The sequence below is a fragment of the Macaca mulatta genome, chromosome 8 (genome assembly GCF_049350105.2).
Source record: "Macaca mulatta isolate MMU2019108-1 chromosome 8, T2T-MMU8v2.0, whole genome shotgun sequence".
NCBI lineage: Eukaryota > Metazoa > Chordata > Mammalia > Primates > Cercopithecidae > Macaca > Macaca mulatta.
The window spans coordinates 58,314,885-58,335,782 of record NC_133413.1 but is presented as its reverse complement, the minus strand read 5'-3'; the positions used below and the strand labels follow the sequence as shown (position 1 = coordinate 58,335,782).

The 20,898-nt window shown below is 41.5% G+C and overlaps 1 protein-coding gene across 4 annotated transcripts in view; it reads left to right on the top strand.

Annotated features, from left to right (window-relative positions):
• Positions 1 to 20,509, top strand: part of PRKDC (protein kinase, DNA-activated, catalytic subunit) — a 189,868-nt gene extending 169,359 nt beyond the window's left edge. For 2 of the 4 annotated variants that reach the window (XM_015145328.3, XM_015145327.2), the window contains exons 75-86: positions 4,353 to 4,440; positions 4,548 to 4,691; positions 8,193 to 8,397; positions 9,677 to 9,744; positions 10,863 to 11,083; positions 11,207 to 11,299; positions 14,301 to 14,390; positions 14,598 to 14,669; positions 14,737 to 14,938; positions 15,519 to 15,707; positions 16,410 to 16,549; positions 19,251 to 20,509. In XM_015145328.3, the coding sequence (XP_015000814.2) occupies positions 4,353 to 4,440; positions 4,548 to 4,691; positions 8,193 to 8,397; positions 9,677 to 9,744; positions 10,863 to 11,083; positions 11,207 to 11,299; positions 14,301 to 14,390; positions 14,598 to 14,669; positions 14,737 to 14,938; positions 15,519 to 15,707; positions 16,410 to 16,549; positions 19,251 to 19,455 (1,717 nt within the window). In that variant the 3' untranslated portion in view covers positions 19,456 to 20,509. The remainder of the gene's footprint in view (positions 1 to 4,352; positions 4,441 to 4,547; positions 4,692 to 8,192; positions 8,398 to 9,676; positions 9,745 to 10,862; positions 11,084 to 11,206; positions 11,300 to 14,300; positions 14,391 to 14,597; positions 14,670 to 14,736; positions 14,939 to 15,518; positions 15,708 to 16,409; positions 16,550 to 19,250) is intronic. The other 2 variants (XM_015145330.3, XM_015145329.3) reach the window with 1 other exon arrangement.
• Positions 20,510 to 20,898: the final 389 nt, after the last annotated feature.

Genomic DNA, 20,898 nt, shown 5'->3' with positions numbered 1-20,898 from the left:
TGGAGACAGGAGCTGTTCCTATTCCATCCTGTCCACTCTTAAATGGATTTATGAGTTGAGACTGATGACGAATAAGCAATTGTGCACGACTCTTTCAGGGATGCTTTGTACACAAAATGTGTAGTGTTTTAGTGGCATTCTCCATCATGAGGTGTTGGGGTTTGTTTGTTTGTTTGTTTTTAATTATGAGCGGATCTGCCTCATTATTTTGAATGTATTGATTTTGACAAGATGAAGAAAAGTGCCAGCCTCTTTTTTTTTTTAATTTAATTTAATTTTATTTTATTTTATTTATTTTTTTGAGACGGAGTATTGCTGTGTCACCTAGTGCAGTGCAATCTCAGCTGCAACCTCAGCCTCCCAGGTTTAAGCAGTTCTCCCTGCCTCAGCCTCCCGAGTAGCTGGGATTACAAGCGTGTGCCACCATGCCCAGCTAATTTTTGTATTTTTACTAGAGACAGGGTTTTGCCACGTTGGCCAGGCTGGTCTCGAACTCCTGACCTCAAGTGATCCGCCCGCCTTGGCCTCCCAAAGTGCTAGGATTAGAGGCGTGTGCCACCATGCCCGGCTGAGGCCCAGCTTCTGTTCTGGTTAGTGGGTGGCTTGTCTGTGAACACACCCCTGCCCTGCTGAGGCCCTGCCCACCATACCATTTCTCTGAACAGACAACTGTTGTCTTGAAAAATGAAAGAAGTGAAAAAGATGTGAAAGACAGTGTGTCAATAAAGTGACCTTGCTGGGCATGATGGCTCGTGCCTATAATACCAGCTACTTGGGAGGCTGAGGTGGAAGAATCACTTGAGGCCAAGAGTTCATGACCAGCCTTGGCAACATAGTGAGATCTCATCTCTAAAATATTAAAGTAAAAATAAGCTAAGCATGGTGGTGCATGACTGTACTTCCAACTACTTAGGAGACTGAGGTGGGAGAATTGCTTGAGTCCAGGAATTCAAGGCTGCAGTGAGCTGTGACTGAACTTGTTAGTTGCCACTGCTGTCCAACCTGGGCAACATAGTGAGACCCTGTTTTTTAAAAAAGTGATCTTCTCTTTCATAACGTAACTTCAGAAACTATATATGTCTAGTTATATATGTCAAAACGTCAACATCAGTTGCAAGATTGGCTTTTATCTAAGAGCAGCTCTTTTTTTAATTTTAAGTTTTAATTTTTATGGGTACATAGTAGGTGTCTATGTTTATGGGGTACATGGGATATTTCAATACAGGCATTCAGTGTGTAACAATCACATCAGGGTAAGTGGAGTATCCATCACTTCAAGCATTTATCATTTCTTTGTGTTATAAACATTCCAGTTATACTCTTTTAGTTATTTTTAAATGTACAATAAAAATTTACTGTAGTCATCCTGTTGTGCCACCAAATACTAGATCCTGTTTTTCCTAACTATATTTTTGTACCTGCTAACCATCCCCACTTTCCACCTCTCCTCCCCTCCCCATGAGTTCAGTTGTTTTAATTTTTAGCTTCCACAAATGAGTAAGAACATGTGAAGTTTGTCTGTCTGTGCCTGACTTATTTCACATAATATAATGTCCTTCAGTTCCACCATGTTGTTTCAAGTGACAGGATCTCATTCTTTTTTATGGCTAAATAATACTCTACTGCATGTATGTACTGCATTTTCTTCATCCACTTGTCTGTTGATGGGCACTTAGGTTGCTTCCAAATTTTGGCCGTTGTGAATAGTGCTGCAATAAACATGGGAGTGCAGATATCATACTGATATCCTTTATTTTGGGTATATATCCAGCAGTGGGATTTCTAGATTATATGGTACTTCTAGTTGCAGTTTTTTTAAGGAATTTCCATAGTGTTCTTCATAGTGGTTGTATTAGTTTACATTCCCACCAATAGTATATGGGGGGTCCTCTCTCCACATCCTTGCCAGCATTCATTATTGCTGGGGGTGAGATGATACCTTGTTGTGGTTTTGATTTGCATTTCTCTGATGTTCATTGATGTTGAGCATGTTTTTATATACCTGTTTGCCATTTATATGTTTTCTTTAGAGAAATGTCTATTCAGATCTTTTGCCCCATTTAAAAATGAGATTAGATTTTTTTCCTGTTGAGTTGTTTGAGCTTGTTATAGATTTTGGTTGTTTGTTTGTTTGTTTGTTTTTGAGACAGTGTATTGCTCTGTTGCCCAGGGTAGAGTGCAGTGGGGCAATCTCTGCTCACTGCACCCTGCGCCTCCCGGGTTCAAGCGATTCTCCCGCCTCAGCCTCCTGAGTAGCTGGGATTACAGGCAAGCACCACCATGCCCCACGAATTTTTGTATTTTTAGTAGCGACAGCGCCAGGCTGGTCTTGAATGCCTGACCTTGTGATCCACCCACCTTGGCCTCCCAAAGTGCTGAAATTACAAACGTGAGCCACCGTGCCCGGCCATATTTTGGTTATTAATTCCTTGTTGGATGGGTAGTTTGCAAACGTTTTCTCCCATTCTGTGGGTTGTCTCTTCTCTTTATTGTTTCCTTTGCTGTGCAGAAGCTTTTAGACTTGATATGATCCTCCTGTTTGTCCATTTTTGCTTTGGTTGCATGTGCCTGTGGGGTATCTACTCAAGAAATCTTTGTGCCCAGACCAGTGTCCTGGAGAGTTTCCTGTTTTTGTTTTTGTAGTTTTATAGGTTGAGATCTTAGATTTCAGTCTTTAATCTGTTTGGATTTGATTTTTGTATGTGGTGAGAGATAGGGGTCTAGTTTCATTATTCTGCATATGGATACCCAGTTTTCCCAGGACCATTTATTGGAGACTGTCCTTTGCCTGATGTATGTTTTTGGCACATTTGTCAAAAAATTGGTTCACTGCAGCTGTGTAAATTTATTTCTGGGTTCTCTGTTCTATTCCATTGACTTATGTGTCTGTTTTTATGCCAGTGCTATGCTATTTGGGTTACTATAGCTCTGTAATATAATTTGAAGTTAGATAATGTGATTGTGCCAGTTTTATTCTTTTTTACTCAGGGTGGCTTTGGCTATTCTGGGTCTTTTGTGGTTCCATACAAATTTTAGGATTATTTTTTCTATGTGAAGAATGTCATTGGTATTTTGATAAGGATTGTGTTGACTCTGTAGATTGCTTTGGGTAGTGTGGACAGATTTAACAGTATTGATTCTTCCCATCCATGAACATGAGGTAACTTTGCATTTCTTTGAGTCCTCTTCAATTTCTTTCATCGGTGTTTTACAGTTTTCATTGTAGAGATCTTTCACTTCTTTGGCTAAGTTTATTCCTAAGTATTTTCTTTTATTTGTGGCTGTTGTAAATAGAATTACTTTTATGATTTCTGTTTCAGATTGTTTACTGCTGGCATATAGAAATGCTACTGATTTTTGTGTATTGATTTTTGTATCTGCAACTTTACTGAATTTATCAGTTCTGATGGTTTTGTGGTGGAGTCTTTAGATGTCTCCAAATATGAGATCATATCATCTGCAAGCAAGGATAATTTGACTTCTTCCTTTCTAATATAGATACGCTTTATTTCTTTCTCTTGTCAACTTGCTCTAGCTAAGACTCCCAGTAGTATGTGGAATAACAGTGGGCATCCTTAACGTGTTCAAGATCTTAGAAAAGGGTTTTCAGTTTTTCACTGTTCAGTATGACACCAGCTATGAGTGTGTCGTATATGGCTTTTATTGTGTTGAGGTATGTTCCTTCTATACTTAGTTTTTTGAGAGTTTTTTTTTTTTTTTATCATGAAGGGATGTTGCATTTTTCAAATGCTTTTTCAGCATCAGTTAAAATGATCAGTGGTTTTTGTCCTTTATTCTGTTGTGTTGATACGATTGATTTGTGTATGTTGATCTATCCTTGTATCTCTAGAATAGATCTCACTTGGTCATGATGAATAATCTTTTTAATGTGCTGTTGAATTTGGTTTGCAAGTATTTTGTTGAGTATTTTTGCATTAATGTTCATCAGGGATATTGCCCTGTAGTTTTCCTTTTATTTGATATGTCTTTGTCTGGTTTTGGTATCAGGATAATACTGTCCTTGTAGAATGAGTTTGGACGTATTCCCTCCTCCGTTGTTTTTTGGAATAGTTTGAGTAGGATCGGATTAATTGGTTTTTAAGAACCTCATCTCTTGATTAAATAGATGCTTCTTGCTTCATTTTAACATTAGATGGAATTTTAAATTACTATAGTTGGTTATATATCTATATATATGATATGTATAAATTATATTTAGTTATATATAACATACATTTTATATATGTATAATATATAACATACATTGTTTTATATATGTATAATATATAAAATATATATTGATTTTTGGAAGGTACTTGATTACCTAAACTTTGTAAAATTTTTTTAAATAGGATTAAAAGTAAGTTGGATCAAGGAGGAGTGATTCAAGATTTTATTAACGCCTTAGATCAGCTCTCTAATCCTGAACTGCTCTTTAAGGTAATGATAGAACAGCTTCTGGCACATAAAACATAGAACTTGGGTAAAACTTAATTGCAATCTAATTTGATTTTTTTCTTACCTTCCCCACCCCCACTCCCCAACAGGATTGGAGCAATGATGTAAGAGCTGAACTAGCAAAAACCCCTGTAAATAAAAAAAACATTGAAAAAATGTATGAAAGAATGTATGCAGCGTTGGGTGACCCAAAAGCTCCAGGCCTGGGGGCCTTTAGAAGGAAGTTTATTCAGGTATGGACTGGCACAGCCTGCCTTTATGATAGCAGAATCATTGTGACAGTCAATATTTACATTTAATGATTTAACAGTTCTGGATTTAAAACGTCTGTTGAATGCTTTAGATCTCATGCTTTCTGTGACACACTGATAACATATTTTTAGGTTGGCTGGTAGCATGTGGGTTAGTAGGTAAAACCTCAGAGTTTCATTACATGTTGTTCATGCTCAGATTTTTAGATCTGAAAGTTACATCTAGATTGGTATTTCCAGTTCTTCAGATGGCTTGTGTTAAATAAGCTGATAAGTATTTTCAAGCACTTAGTTCGGGGCACAGTTCTGGGTGCTCAGGATCCAGTCCCCAAATACAAAGGGGTTGTGTGACAAAACTGCTTACCAAGAGCTGTGCCTAGGACAAGTGTGGTAAGTGTGAGATCTTTCAGAGGATGCTGGAGTTGGAAGGAAAACATACCATCATTTGATGGGAATGATGGAGCAAGTAGACTGCAGTCAGCCCAGTTGCCACACCTTTGCAGCCTGCTTGGCTCCTTCTCTCCCTCCTCCATCTGGAGACTTGCCCTTAGGGCTTGGCAGCAGCATCGTTTCTCCTTCAGAGCCTTTCCCAACCCTCCCCCAACTGTGATCTCCAGAAGAGTCGAGTGTTCTTCCTCTCTCACCTAAAACACCTTACTTTACATTCTCTCTGCTTAGCCTGGGTCATACTGACTTTTCTTTCTAGTTTTTGTCAAAATTACTTTTATTCATTAAACCTCAAGAAATTTAAGGGCTTAGATAAGTCTTGGAACTCTTGTTGCCAGAGTTCTCAAGTTCCACTGTGTATAGTGCAAAGGAAGAGCTTTATCCTTTTTTAAATAACTGCTTTATTACGATATAATTCACATGGCCCTTAAGTCATCCATTTAAAGCAGTTTTACGTATATTCACAGAGTCATGAAATCATCACCATATCAATTTTAGCACATTTTCATCGTCACAAAAAGAAACCCAAACCCATTAGCAGCACCGCCTCTACACAGCCTTTGGCCTAGTCTGCCCCCAGCATACTGCTGCCTCAGCCAGTCTGGGCAGCCAGTCTGCACGTTGTCTCTTGTCTCGGAATTCATGGCCACTTTGTTGCTGGAAGCCCTGAGACTGCCTTGCAGGGCTATCCATGGGCAGCACAGTTCTTCCTCCTGCAGCAGCACCTGATCCTGCCCAAGCCTGCAGGGTGCACAGAGGCCTCCTTTGTTCCTTTCAGGCAGGAGATGTGTTTGGAGTTTTATTTCTAGTACCTTAGAAAATTTATCCAGAACTTTCCACCTTGTACCAAATCAAAAATAACTTACATTCTTTCAAAGAATAATCTACCAAAATAAAGTGCCTCAAATATCACTTTAGAGAATCCTTAAGGGCATTATGCCTTTCAGATAATGCTGATTATGTTTGGAAATAGCTAATCTTTCCATGTATTCTAAGAATTGAACATTGTTTCTACTTTTTTCATCCACATCAGTAGATCAAAGAAGAAATCTGTTTTATATATGTCAATTTTCCTATAGTGGATTGTCTTAAAATAGAGCATGTTTCATTTACACCAGATTTATGTTGTGACATTAGTTATAAATTTGGTAAGAACATTTCTAATTAGAGATGATCAGGTAAATCATGACAACTGTTGAGTAACTGCTAGTAATGCTCTTGAGATGTATTTTTTATTTGATATCAGAATTATAATTCAAATAAATATCTAAGTAGAGGCTAATGCAAAGAGATAATTAATATGTTCCAAGGTAGAGTACTTATAATAACTGCTTTTAGGAATAAACATATCTGCTGGGCGCGGTGGCTCACGCCTGTAATCCCAACACTTTGGGAGGCCGAAGCAGACGGATCACAGGGTCAGGAGTTCGAGACCAGTCTGGCCAACATGGTGAAACCTGTCTCTACTAAAAATACAAAACTTAGCTGGGCATGGTGGTGCACGCCTGTAGTCCCAGCTACTCGGGAGGGTGAGGCAAGAGAATGACTTGAACTGGGAGGTGGAGGTCGTAGTGAGCCGAGATAGCGCCACCGCACTCCAGCCTGGGTGACAGAGCAAGACTCTGTCTCAAAAAATAAAAATAAAAATAAAAGATTATTTAAATAATATTTTTTCTGGTTTATTACCCAAAATAATAACTTGAAAGACTCTTACTAAAGAAAGTGGCATTCTTAAATTTTTCTCTTCAGTTGGTATCAAAAATTATAAGCCATTTCTTTCTAGTGAACTACTTCCTTTATTTTATTGTTTTTAACTTTGTTCTTAGTTATTTGTGTCATCATAATGATGTAGAACAGTAACTAGACAATGAGTGCACAGAAGTTAAATGACTTCACCAAGTTTTTAAAGCCCTTATTAGGATTTATTAACTAAAAGTCACTACTAACCATGTTTTTTGTTTTTGAGACCGAGTCTTGATCTGTCGCCCAGGCTGCAGTGTGGTGGCATGATCTCAGCTCACTGCAACCTCCGCCTCCCGGATTCAAGCGATTCTTCTGCCTCAGTCTCTCGAGTAGCTGGGACTACAGGCGCATGCTACCGCACCTAGCTAATTTTTTTTATTTTTAGTAGATACGGGGTTTCACCATATTGGCCAGGGTGGTCTCGAGCTCCTGACGTGATCTGCGCCCCTCAGCTTCCCAAAGTGCTGGGATTACAGGCGTGAGCCACCTCGCCCGGTTAACCATGTCATTTATTTAATTTATTTATTTATTTATTTGAGACGGAGTCTCACTCTGTGACCCAGGCTGGAGTGCAGTGGCACGATCTCGGCTCACTGCAACCTCTGCCTCCCGGGTTCAAGCGATTCTCCTGCCTCAGCCTCCTGAGTAGCTGGGATTACAGGCATGAGCCACCACACCTGGCTAATTTTTTGTATTTTAAGTGGAGACGGGGTTTCACAACGTTGGCCAGGCTCATCTTGAACTCCTGAGCTCAAGTGATCCACCTGCCTCGACCTCCCAAAGTGCTGGAATTACAGGCATTAACCATGTCACTTATAATGGAACACAGGAAACAAAAGGCAAACTCTGGATGTTTTAGAGTATTGAAATATTCAAGGAAAGCAAAACTGTAATTTTTTTTTTTAGAAACAAAGTCTCACTCGGACACCTAGGCTGTAGTGCAGTGGCATGATCATAGTTCACTGACACTTCAGACTCCTGGGCTCAATAGCGATCCTCCCGCTTCAGCCTCCTGAGTAGATGGAACTACATGCACGTGCCATCACACCTGGCTAATGTTTGTTGCCCAGGTTGGTCTCGAACTCCTTGGCTCAAGTAATGCTACTACCTTGGATTCCCAAAGTGCTGGGATTACAGGCATGAGCCACCATGCCCAACCAAGACTATACATCTTAAAAGCAGAGAAGAAACATATATCATTGCGCACTCCATTCATTACACTTATAAGCTTAGAGCCCTTTCCACAGTCCAAACTAAACATCAGTCTTTATAGTAAATTCTTATTAATTTCAGACTTTTGGAAAAGAATTTGATAAACATTTTGGGAAAGGAGGTTCTAAGCTACTGAGAATGAAGCTCAGTGACTTCAATGACATTACCAACATGCTACTTTTGAAAATGAACAAAGACTCAAAACCCCCTGGGAATCTGAAAGAATGTTCGCCCTGGATGAGCGACTTCAAAGTGGAGTTCCTGAGAAATGAGCTGGAGATTCCTGGTGAGTTAACCTCCAGGGGTGACAAAACTGTACTGTCAGGAGCACAGCACTGTGATAACTTGTGGTTTCTGGAATAGTGATACTGGGATATTGACAGTTATCTCTTTTTTTAAGGAATTTTAAAATTCACCAAATTTTTCATCATTAGGAAAATCCATAATTATGAATGAGCACACATTACTAAATGTTTAATGAGATTATAGTTCTTATATTTCTGATTCTGACAAATGTTCAGATTTTCATTTGGTAATAATGGTAAACAGCAATCATAGATTTCCTCTGAACATATTCATTTCATACTTTGCTCCTGAATAACTTTTCTTCAGAAATACAATACAGGTATAGACGCAGATTACTTCCTGGGATGTGTACACAGTTCCATTTAAAGTGACAAGTTAATGATAAGTCACTGACCTGCAGGAAAAATGATAATAATATTAGGGTTAGAGATGCACAGCAAATTGGCCAGATTTCAAGGCGTGACTTTTTCAGAGGAAACCTGTGTAAGTTCCATTTTCTTCACCCCAAATTTGCCAGAGGAGAAAAAAGTTTTAATCTGGTTATTCATGTTCTCATTTCAGTGGGTATAAGAAAAAATATATTTGGAGAAACACTTTTCTTTGTCATTAATAATGACTGTGCAGTTGCATATGGTTCAATTCAAGAAAAACATTTAAATGTAAGCCTTGTCATGTGCAGCTTGATTGGCCTTGAGAATATGCAGTGTTCTAGTCAATGCATCATTTTTCTATTTAGGATTTGTCCATGCTATTAGAATAGAGCGCTAAGTTCCATAATCAGTCAAATTGAGAAATAACTTTTTTTTTTTTTTTTTTGAGTTGGAGTCTTGCCGTGTCGCCCAGGCTGGAGTGTAGTGGCGCAATCTCGGCTCACTGCAAGCTGTGCCTCCTGAGTTCACACCATTCTCCTGCCTCAGCCTCCCGAGTAGCTGGGACTACAGGCGCTGCCACCATGCCCGGCTAATTTTTTGTATTTTAAGTAGAGACGGGGTTTCACCATGTAAACCAGGATGGTCTCTATCTCCTGACCTCATGATCCACCCGCCTCGGCCCTCCAAAGTGCTGGGATTACAGGAGTAAGCTGCTGTGCCTGGCCAAGAAATAACATTTTTTAAAAGTCAGTTTCCTTTAAATGAAAACTTTTCAGTAAAAAGTTTTATGTTAGATTGGCTTTTTAAAAAGTAGATCAAGAGACATGTTTTAAAATACAGGCAGTTGTCTAACAAGCTGTTCCTAAGCAAGGCTCTGGTTTGTTTTAGGTCAGTATGACGGTAGGGGAAAGCCGTTGCCAGAGTACCACGTGCGAATCGCCGGGTTTGATGAGCGGGTAGGTGTGAGGGTGTGTGACCCAGTCCCTGTCCTGATGAACGTTCTTCAGATACGAGAATGATCTGTTTGCCTTTAGTAAATAAGAGACAACAGCCCATGTTGATCACAGATATATCGAGTTTAACGTATTTACTGAGATGGAGTCTTGCCCTGTTGCTTGGGCTGGAGTGTAATGGTGCAATCTCGGCTCACTGCAACCTCTGCCTCCCGGGTTCAAATGATTCTCCTGCCTCAGCTTCCCAAGTAGCTGGGATTACAGGCGTGTGCCATCACGCCCAGCTGTTTTTTGAGTTTTTAGTAGAGACAGGATTTCACCATGTTGACCAGGCTGGTCTTGAACTCCTGACCTCGTGATCCATCCACCTCTGCCTCCCCAAAGTGCTGGGATTACAGGTGTGAAACAGTGCGCCTGGCCTTTTTTTTTCTTCTTTGTTTGAGACAAGAGTCCCACTCTGTCACCCAGGCTAGAGTGCAGTGGTGCATTCTCAGCTCATTGCAACCTCCACACCCTGGGTTCAGGCGATTCTCCATGTCTCAGCCTCCCTAGTAGCTGGGATACAAGTGTGCGCCACCACAACTGGCTAATTTTTGTATTTTTAGTAGAGACAGGGTTTCACCATGTTGACCAGACTGGTCTCGAACTCCTGACCTCAGGTGATCTACCCGCCCCATCCTCCCAAAGTGCTGAGATTGCAGGCATGAGCCACCACTCCCGGCCCTGAGTTTCTTAATATAATGTCTCCAGTGTTTGAACAACAATTCTATTTAAGATACCATAAACTCAAAGAGTAAGCTGTGTGTGAGTATCCACTATAAAATATGTGTAGCATTAGCTTACCACTGTAGAAAGTTTGCATGTTGGCTGTTGCTGCTTGCTAAGGGTATCCACATTCATAAGCAAGTATTTATAACCAGGAATACAACATTTCTGCAGGCACAGTAGTCAGGCACAAGCAGGTAGCAGGAATTCGTTGCTGGCCTGAACGCTCTGCTCTTCTTTGGCACTGTCTTCAGAGGGCAGCCCCGCGGAGGAATGCTCACAGCCAGTGTGGCTTTTCCCTCTGAGTTTGACACGTCACTAGCCTGTGCCCTGAGGTGACATTCTGATTTTTGAAGGTGACAGTCATGGCGTCTATGCGAAGGCCCAAGCGCATCATCATCCGTGGCCACAATGAGAGGGAGCACCCTTTCCTGGTGAAGGGTGGCGAGGACCTGCGGCAGGACCAGCGTGTGGAGCAGCTCTTCCAGGTCATGAATGGGATCCTGGCCCAAGACTCCGCCTGCAGCCAGAGGGCCCTGCAGCTGAGGACCTACAGCGTGGTGCCCATGACTTCCAGGTAACTGCCAGGCTGCTCCCAGCCAGTAGGCTGCTGCACATTGCTTGGCGTCCACGGGACTGTTTTTCTAGTGAAGAAAGAGCAGTTTGGGTTTACTCGTTAACCTTTTATTCTCCCTTTCAGGTTAGGATTAATTGAGTGGCTTGAAAATACTGTTACCTTGAAGGACCTTCTTTTGAACACCATGTCCCAAGAGGAGAAGGCGGCTTACCTGAGGTAAGGGCGGCCACACGCCCTGCTCCCCCAGCAGTCGCCTCCCCTCACTTCTCCAGTGGCAGGTCGGGGCCGTGACAGGCGCGCTCGAGAGCCCACACTGCCTGCCCCGCAGTCTGCTGGCTGGGTCAATAAACCAAATGGAGTGCTGGCTGCTAACCAGTAGTTGCAGATATTTTACCATAATACAAAATATATGTTAACTTTGGGTGGGGGGAAGAAAAATTGTTGAAGGAAATAATAATAAAATTAGCAGATAACATGTAGTAAAACATTTTCTGTGGGATAGGCACTGTTCTCAATTTTTAACGTGTATGAACCAATTTACTTCTCACCAACAACCTACAAGGTAAGTGAGTATTATTATCACTGCTATACAGATGAGGAAGCTGAGGCCCAGAAAGGTCAAGTAACCTGTCCTGTGTCACTTAGCCTGTAAAGTGGAGTAGCTGGGATTACTAGTCATGATATGGATGCTTTTTTATTTTTCTTTATCCTTTTCTCTATTTTCCAAGTTTTCTACAATTAACATGTATATTAACCACAAGTTTTTTTTATTTCCTTTTTGTTTTTGTAAAAAAAAAATAAGGACAACGTGAGAAACATTTTGAGGGTTGACAGATTTTGACAACCGAAGTTGACAGGTTTGGGTGACGAAGCTGTAGGATGAAGGAACAGCTTCAGGGCCTCTTTCTCTTTGATGTCCTCTGATTCTTTCCTAAAAAGTTTTTAAATAGGAGCAGTGTTCCCTTCAGTCAGGAAAGATTTCTGAAAAAATCAAACGTATTCTTATCAAACTCATATTCCCAGGTGATAATTACTCTACAGGGCAGTGTTCACCAACTTTTAGTTCCAGACATTTGAGTCCTTTGCTTAGAATTGTTTCTACTTTCCCTGGAATACGGGGCAACTGATGAGCATGCTTCCTGGAGTCTCACAAATTCAGATCTGGCCCTGGCACTGAGCCTCTGCCTGACAATGCAGGTGCCAAGCAAGTGTCGCCTTTCCTGTGGTACCTGTCTGCATTTGTGGGACGGGATGGTAGCGTGGAACCACACAGGGTTGATATAGGTACCAGGAGAATTGAAAGCACCTTACATAATGGAATTATGTAAATAATTTCCAACTGCCTTTTTACAGGGCACTTCCAGTACCCATTATTAAAATCCTTGCTATTATTTTCTTAATTCAGCATGTTACAGTGTTTTGATTTTTTGAGACAGTGTCTCTGTCGCCAGACTGGAGTGCGGTGGTGTGACCTCGGCTTACTGCAATCTCCGCCTCCCGGGTTCCAGCAATTCTCCTGCCTCAGCCTCCCGAGTAGCTGGGATTACAGGCGTGCGCCACCATGCCCAGCTAATTTTTGTATTTAGTAGAGATGGGTTTTCACCATGTTGGCCAGGATGATCTTGATCACTTGACCTCATGATCTGCCCTCCTTGGCCTTCTAAAGTACTGGGATTACAGGCCTGAGCTACTGCGCCCAGCCTACGGTTTTATAACCTAAGAATTTTCATCTCACTTTAGGAGGAGAGAATTTTAAGATGGAGGGGACTACTTTTAAAGTTAACTTTAGTAGCAACTTAGAAAAGATTTATTTCACCTGAAGTGATTGAATTGCTAAGTCACACATGAAGCTGTTCTGTCTTTAGATTTTATTGGGAAAACTTGTTAAAGCTTTCCTTACAAAAGTACCTGAACATACGTATATAACATTGTTTCCCACTGCCCAGGTGCTGCCTTTTTCCTAGGAAACACTGAAAACAGCTTTTCAAGTTCACTTAAGCATCCATTGTCATTTAAGAAAATACTTTCTCATAGGAGTGCAGAAGGTTATTGGAAGAAAAAGAAAAAATATTTTCTCATATTTACTATGGATTGTGTGTATATCTACATGTTGGAGATATGAAGAAAGATGTGGCACTGGCCAGGCGCAGCAGCTTACGCCTGTAATCCCAGCACTTTGGGAGGCCGAGGTGGGCGGATCGCCTGACGTCAGGAACTCAAGACCAGTCTGGTCAAGATGGCGAAACCCTGTCTCTACTGAAAATACAAAAATTAGCTGGGCGTATTGGCGGGCGCCTGTAATCCCAGCCACTTAGGAGGCTGAGGCATGAGAATTGCTTGAACCCAGGAGGTGGAGGTTGCAGCAAGCTGAGATTGCACCGCTGCACTCCAGCCTGGGCGACAGAGTCTCAAAAGAAAGAAAAAGTGACCGGGCGTGGTGGCTCACGCCTGTAATTCCAGCACTTTGGGAGGCTGAGGCGGGCAGATCACGAGGTCAGGCATTCAAGACCAGCCTGGCCAACATGGTGAAAACCCGTCTCTACTGAAAATACAAAAATTAGCTGGACGTGGTGGCATTTGCCTGTAATCCCATCTAGTCAGGAAGCTGAGGCAGGAGAATCGCTTGAATCCAGGAGGCGGAGGTTACAGTGGGCCGAGATCGCACCACTGCACTCGCCTGGCGACAGAGCGAGACTTCATCTCAAAAAAAAAAAAAAAGAAAAAGAAGTGGAAGTGGTCTAAATAAGGATAAAAACAGACATAATCCATCTTTAGCAAAACTGTGTGGGCTTTTTGGCTGTGGTAGTGACATGGCCCGAGGCTTCCAGCAGCTGCCTGTTGTGCTGTCGCCCTCTTGTTATGGTTCTTTCTAGGTCAAAGTTGCAGAATTGCATGCCTGGTTAATAAACAGTTATGTTTAGTTCATCTTACTCCTCTCTATGTCAGTGGGAAATTTATTGTATTTAATGGTTTTGTACCTAAATTTTTCGTAGGCAATAGCTTGGATTTCTTTAGGAGTAATTAAGCATGAATAATGGTATATTGAAATTCAAGATCCAGAGTAATGTGGGTTCAGTATTAATATTGAATATGGTTAAAAGTCATATTTTTTCCTGCTGCTTTGCTATTTTTCAGTGACTTCTTGGTGATCTTTGTCTTTGAAATCACATAATGCTAAAATCTTCCTAATTCCGATTCCCCTTTTCTCACTTACTAGTGATCCCAAGGCACCGCTGTGTGAATATAGAGATTGGCTGACAAAAATGTCAGGAAAACATGATGTTGGAGCTTACATGCTAATGTATAAGTAAGTTTGGTTTTGATTTTCCTTTGTATTAGTTAGTTTGTTCTTCTGCGAATTGCATGTTTTCTTTTGATTCTTAGAAAGCTTTGCCTCAGAGAGATCATCAAGGTTATTTGATATTTGAGTCTCAGTATAAACAAAAAGTTTTAAAATTTAAATTTTAAGTCAGAGAATTTTTTCTAATTAGATGTTTCTATTATTAAATCATAGGGGAGCTAATCGTACTGAAACAATCACCTCTTTTAGAAAACGAGAAAGTAAAGTGCCTGCCGATCTCTTAAAGTAAGTACCCTTCTGCCCTCACCCTTAGCAGGATCACAGCAGCCGCACAGCTGTGTCTCTCTTGCAGGCGGGCCTTTGTGAGGATGAGTACAAGCCCCGAGGCTTTCCTGGCACTCCGCTCCCACTTTGCCAGCTCTCATGCTCTGATATGCATCAGCCACTGGATCCTCGGGATTGGAGACAGACATCTGAACAACTTTATGGTGGCCATGGAGACTGGCGGCATGATTGGGATCGACTTTGGGCATGCATTTGGATCCGCTACACAGGTGCGCTTGCTGTGCTCTCGTGATCCTGGGCGAGGCGAGAGTCATCATAGGACTTTCAACACCCTCCAGAAATAGACAGTTTTTAAGGAAAAACAACATATTAGGTTCGTTTTGTCATGGTCATTGATTGCAGAAAGGGATAATCACTTTGTTCAGCCTTGTTCAGTCAGGTCACAGAAGTCATGGTGATCAATGATATCATCAGAACCGGGAATCAAATGTGTTCGCAGGTCAAAGGAAGACTCTAAGGAAGTTTTAGGAAGCCCCATAATAAAAATGTCTGGTAAAAAATGTGATACAGATCTTTTCTCTGGTTAACCTCTGAATGTTTGGATCCATCCTTCTCAATATCTGCGGCCTGTATCCTGCGCACGTGGGTTTTGCGCTGAGGGATAATGCAAGCTAAGGTGGTTACTCCTGAGTGTAGGAACTCACATCTGTGTAGCTGATTTCAAGGGAAGCAGAGTCTATATTGTTACTAAATGTGAACAGTAACTATGAGAGGTTGCTGCTGTTTGTGCTCGGTACTTTGAGAGTTCTGGCTTACATATTCTGCTGCTTGCCTTTTTTTCTTGTTTAGTTTCTGCCAGTCCCTGAGTTGATGCCTTTTCGGCTAACTCGCCAGTTTATCAATCTGATGTTACCAATGAAAGAAATGGGCCTTATGTACAGCGTCATGGTACACGCGCTCCGGGCCTTCCGCTCAGACCCTGGCCTGCTCACCAACACCATGGATGTGTTTGTCAAGGAGCCTTCCTTTGACTGGAAAGTAGGTTTTGTTTCATGTGCACTTTTCACTTTTGTGACAGTGTCCCTGTGATCGAGCTGGTATCTCCCGTGTATGATGGAAGTGCATTGAGTCATGTTGATGAAAATATTTACATTATTTTGTACAGCATTTCTCAAAATTAGTATTTAGGATTGTCTGGCTTGAAAACCAGAGGCCGGGCCCAGTGGTTCACGCCTATAATCCCAAAACTTTGGGAGGCAGAGACGGGAGGATCACCTGAGGTCAGGAGTTGGAGACCAGCCTGGCCAACATGGTGAAACCCTGTCTCTACTAAAAATACAGAAATTAGCTTGGTGTGGTAACGCACGCCTATAATCCCCGTTCCTTGGGAGGCTAAGGCAGGAGAATGGCTTGAAACTGGGAGGCAGAGGTTGCAGTGAGCCAAGATCACGCCACTGCACTCCAGCCTGGGCGACAAGAGCGAAACTCTGCCTCAAAAAAAAAAAAAAAAGTTAAGAGGCAAAACCTTTATTTGGAGAAATAAGGGGCCTGCTGAGGCCCCTCGTCTCGTGATGTGTGCACCATGGAGTCTATATGAACAGCTTTGTAGCTGTAGACAATAAAGCAAGGCTGCTCCTGGTTATAGATGTTTGTTTAAGATCATTACTGGATTTAATCTGTTTGGACATGATTGTATGTACCATTATAATCAGCCGGGAAAATCATATTCTTTTCTTTTAGAATTTTGAACAGAAAATGCTGAAAAAAGGAGGATCATGGATTCAAGAAATAAATGTTGCTGAAAAAAATTGGTATCCCCGACAGAAAATATGTTACGCTAAGAGAAAGTTAGCAGGTGCCAATCCAGCAGTCATTACTTGGTAAGATTTTTATATGTGGAAAAAACTAACGGACTACCAACATGCTACTGTTTCTCGAGGAACCAACATATGTACAAAGTGCTGAGCACTTGATATTCTGTTAGCATGACTTCTCTGCTTTCATTGAGGAGGAAAGCAGGGCTTAGAGAGGCTGACTTCCTGAAAGCCAGGGCGAGGCCTGCAACTGTGACGTATGTCTTCAGGCTTACACTCAGTCCCTGGAACAGTGGTGCCAATTGGAGAAACAGAAGGTGTGCTCTTAGGCCAGAATATTGTTATATGCATGAGGAGACTTAGGTTTTAAATTTGCTTTTGTCCTTTTTAGGGCATTTGACCCTGATGGACATAGTACCTAGGTATGAAAAGCACGGTGTGGACTTGTTAGATGAGACTCCAATTTGAGTTGGCTTTTAGGTTAGCTTTAAAATTTTTTCTTGTTGAGGTCTAAAGCAAATATAAATTTATGGAGATGATTCACAGGAAGGAAAAAAGTTGGACTTTAGAATTAAGTAATAGTGGCAGTCTGTGGTCAACTTATTTTTGACAAGGGTGCCAAGACCATTCAGTGACCTTTCCAACAAATAGCACTGGCAAAAGAATGAAGTTAGGTCCCTGTTTCACACCATGTGGAAAAATTAATTCAGAATGGATCAAAGAGCTAAATGCAAGAGTCAAAACTATAAAACACTTAGTAGTAGGAGTAAATCAGCTGGGCGTGGTGACTTAACGCCTCTAATCCCAACACTTTGGGGAGGCCAAGGCGAGTGGATCACTTGAGGTCAGGAGTTCGAGACCACCCTGGCCATCAAGGTGAAACCCCGTCTCTACTGAAAATACAAAAATTAGCTGGGCATGGTGATGCGCACCTGTAATCCCAGCTATTAGGAAGGCTGAGGCAGGACAATGACTTGAACCCCGGGAGGTGGAGGTTGCAGTGAGCCAAGATGGCGCCACTGTACTCCAGCCTGGGCGACAAAGCGAGACTCTGTCTTAAAAAAAAAAAAAAAATAGGAATAGGAGTAAATCATCCTGACCTTGGATTTTGTTGTGATACTTGCCATTTTTTAGGTATGACACTGAAAGCACAAGGAAGAAACAAATACATACATTGGACTTCATCAAAATTAAACAATTTTGTGCTTCACAGAATGCTATCAGGAAAGTGTTTCAGCCTTTAGAATGGGATAAAATAGCCGGGCGCGGTGGCTCAAGCCTGTAATCCCAGCACTTTGGGAGGCCGAGACGGGCGGATCACGAGGTCAGGAGATCGAGACCATCCTGGCTAACACGGTGAAACCCCGTCTCTACTAAAAATACAAAAAACTAGCCAGGCGAGGTGGCGGGCGCCTGTAGTCCCAGCTACTCAGGAGGCTGAGGCAGGAGAATGGCGTAAACCTGGGAGGTGGAGCTTGCAGTGAGCTGAGATCCGGCCACTGCACTCCAACCTGGGCGACAGAGCGAGACTCCGTCTCAAAAAAAAAAAAAAAAAAAAAGAATGGGATAAAATATTTGCAAGTCATATATCTGATAAGGGACTTGTATCTAGAATACATTTTAAAACTCTTAGAGCCTAATAGTAGATCGACAATTAAAAATGGTCAGGGCTGGGCTCAGTGGCTCACGCCTGTAATCTCAGCTACTAGGGAGGCTGAGGCAGGAGGATCACTTGAACCCAGGAGGCAGAGGTTGCAGTAAGCCGAGATCGTGCCATTGCACTCCGGCCTGGGTGACAGAGCAAGACCCTGTCTCAAAAAAAAAAGATCAAAAGACTTGAACTAACATTTCTCTAATGAAAATATACAAATGGCCAATAAGCGCATGAAAAAATGCTCAGCATCACTAGTCATCAGGGAAATCCAAGTGAGATACTACCTCACACCTGCTAAGATGGCTATTGTTTAATTAATTAATTTTTGAGACAAAGTCTTGCTCTGTCACCCAGGCTCACTGCAACCTCCACCTCCTGGGTTCAAGTAATCCTCCTGTCCCAGCCTCCTGAGTAACTGGAATTACAGGTGCATGCTACCACACCTGGTAATTTTTGTATTTTTAGTAGAAATGGGGTTTCGCCATGTTGGCCAGGCTGGTCTTGAACTCCTGACCTCGGGTGAGCCACCACGCCTTGCCAGATGGCTATAATTTTAAAATGGGGCTAATGCAGTGGCTCATACCTGTAATCCCAGCACTTTGGGAGGCCAAGGCAGGAGGATAACTACATCCCAGGAGTTCAAGTCTAGCCTGGGCAATATAGCAAGACCCTGTCTCTACCAAAAATTTTTAAAACTTTCTTTTTTTTTTTAATTAAAAAGAAAGGAATCTAACAAATGTTGAGGATGTAGAGAAGGTGGACTCCTCATACTCTGCTGGTGGGAGTGGGAAAGGGTGCATCTGCTGTGGGAAGGTGGCAGTTCTTCACAAAGTTAAACATAGAGTTATCATTGTGAACCCAGCAATGCCACTCCTAGGTGAATCCTAGGAATTCATTCAGGAGAAGTGAAGGCTTACATTCACACAAAAACTTGAGCAGCATAATTCTTGTTCTGTTTTCCTACAGATCCAATCTTTTACTGAAAGGTTATAAGCCACAGAAAAGACTCTGTGAGTGATGACATGGGGAATGTGTTTGGATAGGATCACTAGGAATGCAGGCAACAAAGGAAAATAACACATGCTTTGTGTTTTCTGTTTGTTCTTTTTCCAGTGATGAGCTGCTACTGGGTCACGAGAAGGCGCCTGCTTTCAGAGACTATGTGGCTGTGGCACGAGGAAGCAAAGATCACAACATTCGTGCCCGAGAACCAGAGGGTGGGCTTTCAGAAGAAACTCAAGTGAAGTGCTTGATTGACCAGGCAACAGACCCCAACATCCTTGGCAGAACCTGGGAAGGATGGGAGCCCTGGATGTGAGGTCTGTGGGAGTCTGCAGATAGGAGGTGTTACATTGTTTAAAGAATCTACTATACTTTGGTTGGCAGTAATCCATGAGCTGATTTTCCTGAAGCACTAAAGAGAAATCCCTTTCGTGCTACAGTTTTATAGCATGAGTTTAAATCAAGATTATGAGTAAATGTATATGGGTTAAGTCAAAGATAAGGTTATAGTAACATCAAAGGTTAGGTGAGGTTTATAGAAAGATACATAGCCAGGCTTACCAAAGTATTAAGTCAAGAATATAGTATGTGATCAGCTTTCAAAGCATTTACAAGTGCTGCAAGTTAGTGAAACAGCTGTCTCCATAAACAGGAAATGTGAGAAACCTTGGAATGCCCTCTGGTTCTGGCACATTGGAAAGCACACTCAGAAGGCTTCATGGCCAAGATTTTGGGAGAGTAAAGCTAAGTATAGTTGATGTAACATTGTAGAAGCAGCATAGGAACAATAAGAACAATAGGTAAAGCTCTAATTATGGCTTATATTTAGAAATGACTGCATTTGATATTTTAGGATATTTTTCTAGGTTTTTTCCTTTCATTTTATTCTCTTTTAGTTTTGACATTTTACGGTAGATTTGCTCTCTAGAAGGGAACGTCTTTATTTAGGAGGGTAAAAATTTTGGTCATAGCATTCACTTTTGCTATTCCGATCTACAACTGGAAGATACGTAAAAGTGCTTTATGCATTGCAAATTTGGGATAACTTCAAAAATCCCATGGTTGATGTTAGGGATAGCACTAAGCATTTTAGTTCCAGGAGAATAAAAGAAATTCCTATTTGAAATGAATTCCTCATTTGGAGGAAAAAAAAGCATGCATTCTAGCACAAGATCAAATTATGGAATACAAAAGTGGCTCCTTCCCATGTGCAGTCCCTGTCCCCCTGCAGTCCTCTGCACACCCGAACTGTTTCTGATTGGCTTTTAGCTTTTTGTTGTTGTTTTCTCCTTCTAACACTTGTATTTGGAAACTCTTCTGTGATTTTGAGAAGTATACTCTTGAGTGTTTAATAAAGTTTTTTTCCAAAAGTAGTGTGTATCTCTTTTAAGCAGTTTAAAGAGCAAAATATTCATCTTACAAAATAGTTTATTATACTACTTGCCTAGTTTGTTCTGATAAATGCGGGTTAAATGCGTTATGGCATTTAAAATAAACATTAATGTCCAGGCACACTGGGAGGCCAAGGCAGGAAGATTGCTTGAACTCCTTGAGCCCAGGGGTTAAAGACCAAGAGGGCAACATAGTGAGATCCCATGTCTATTTTTAAAAGTAAAATAACAAATTTATCTTCTCAACAAGTGACACCTATTGAACCATATTTCATTTGTAAAGAAAAATAAGTGATCGTGTATGTGAACAATCTGGTACACATGATCTAGTAAATATTTTTGCACAAAAATGGCCAAAGTAAGCCCAC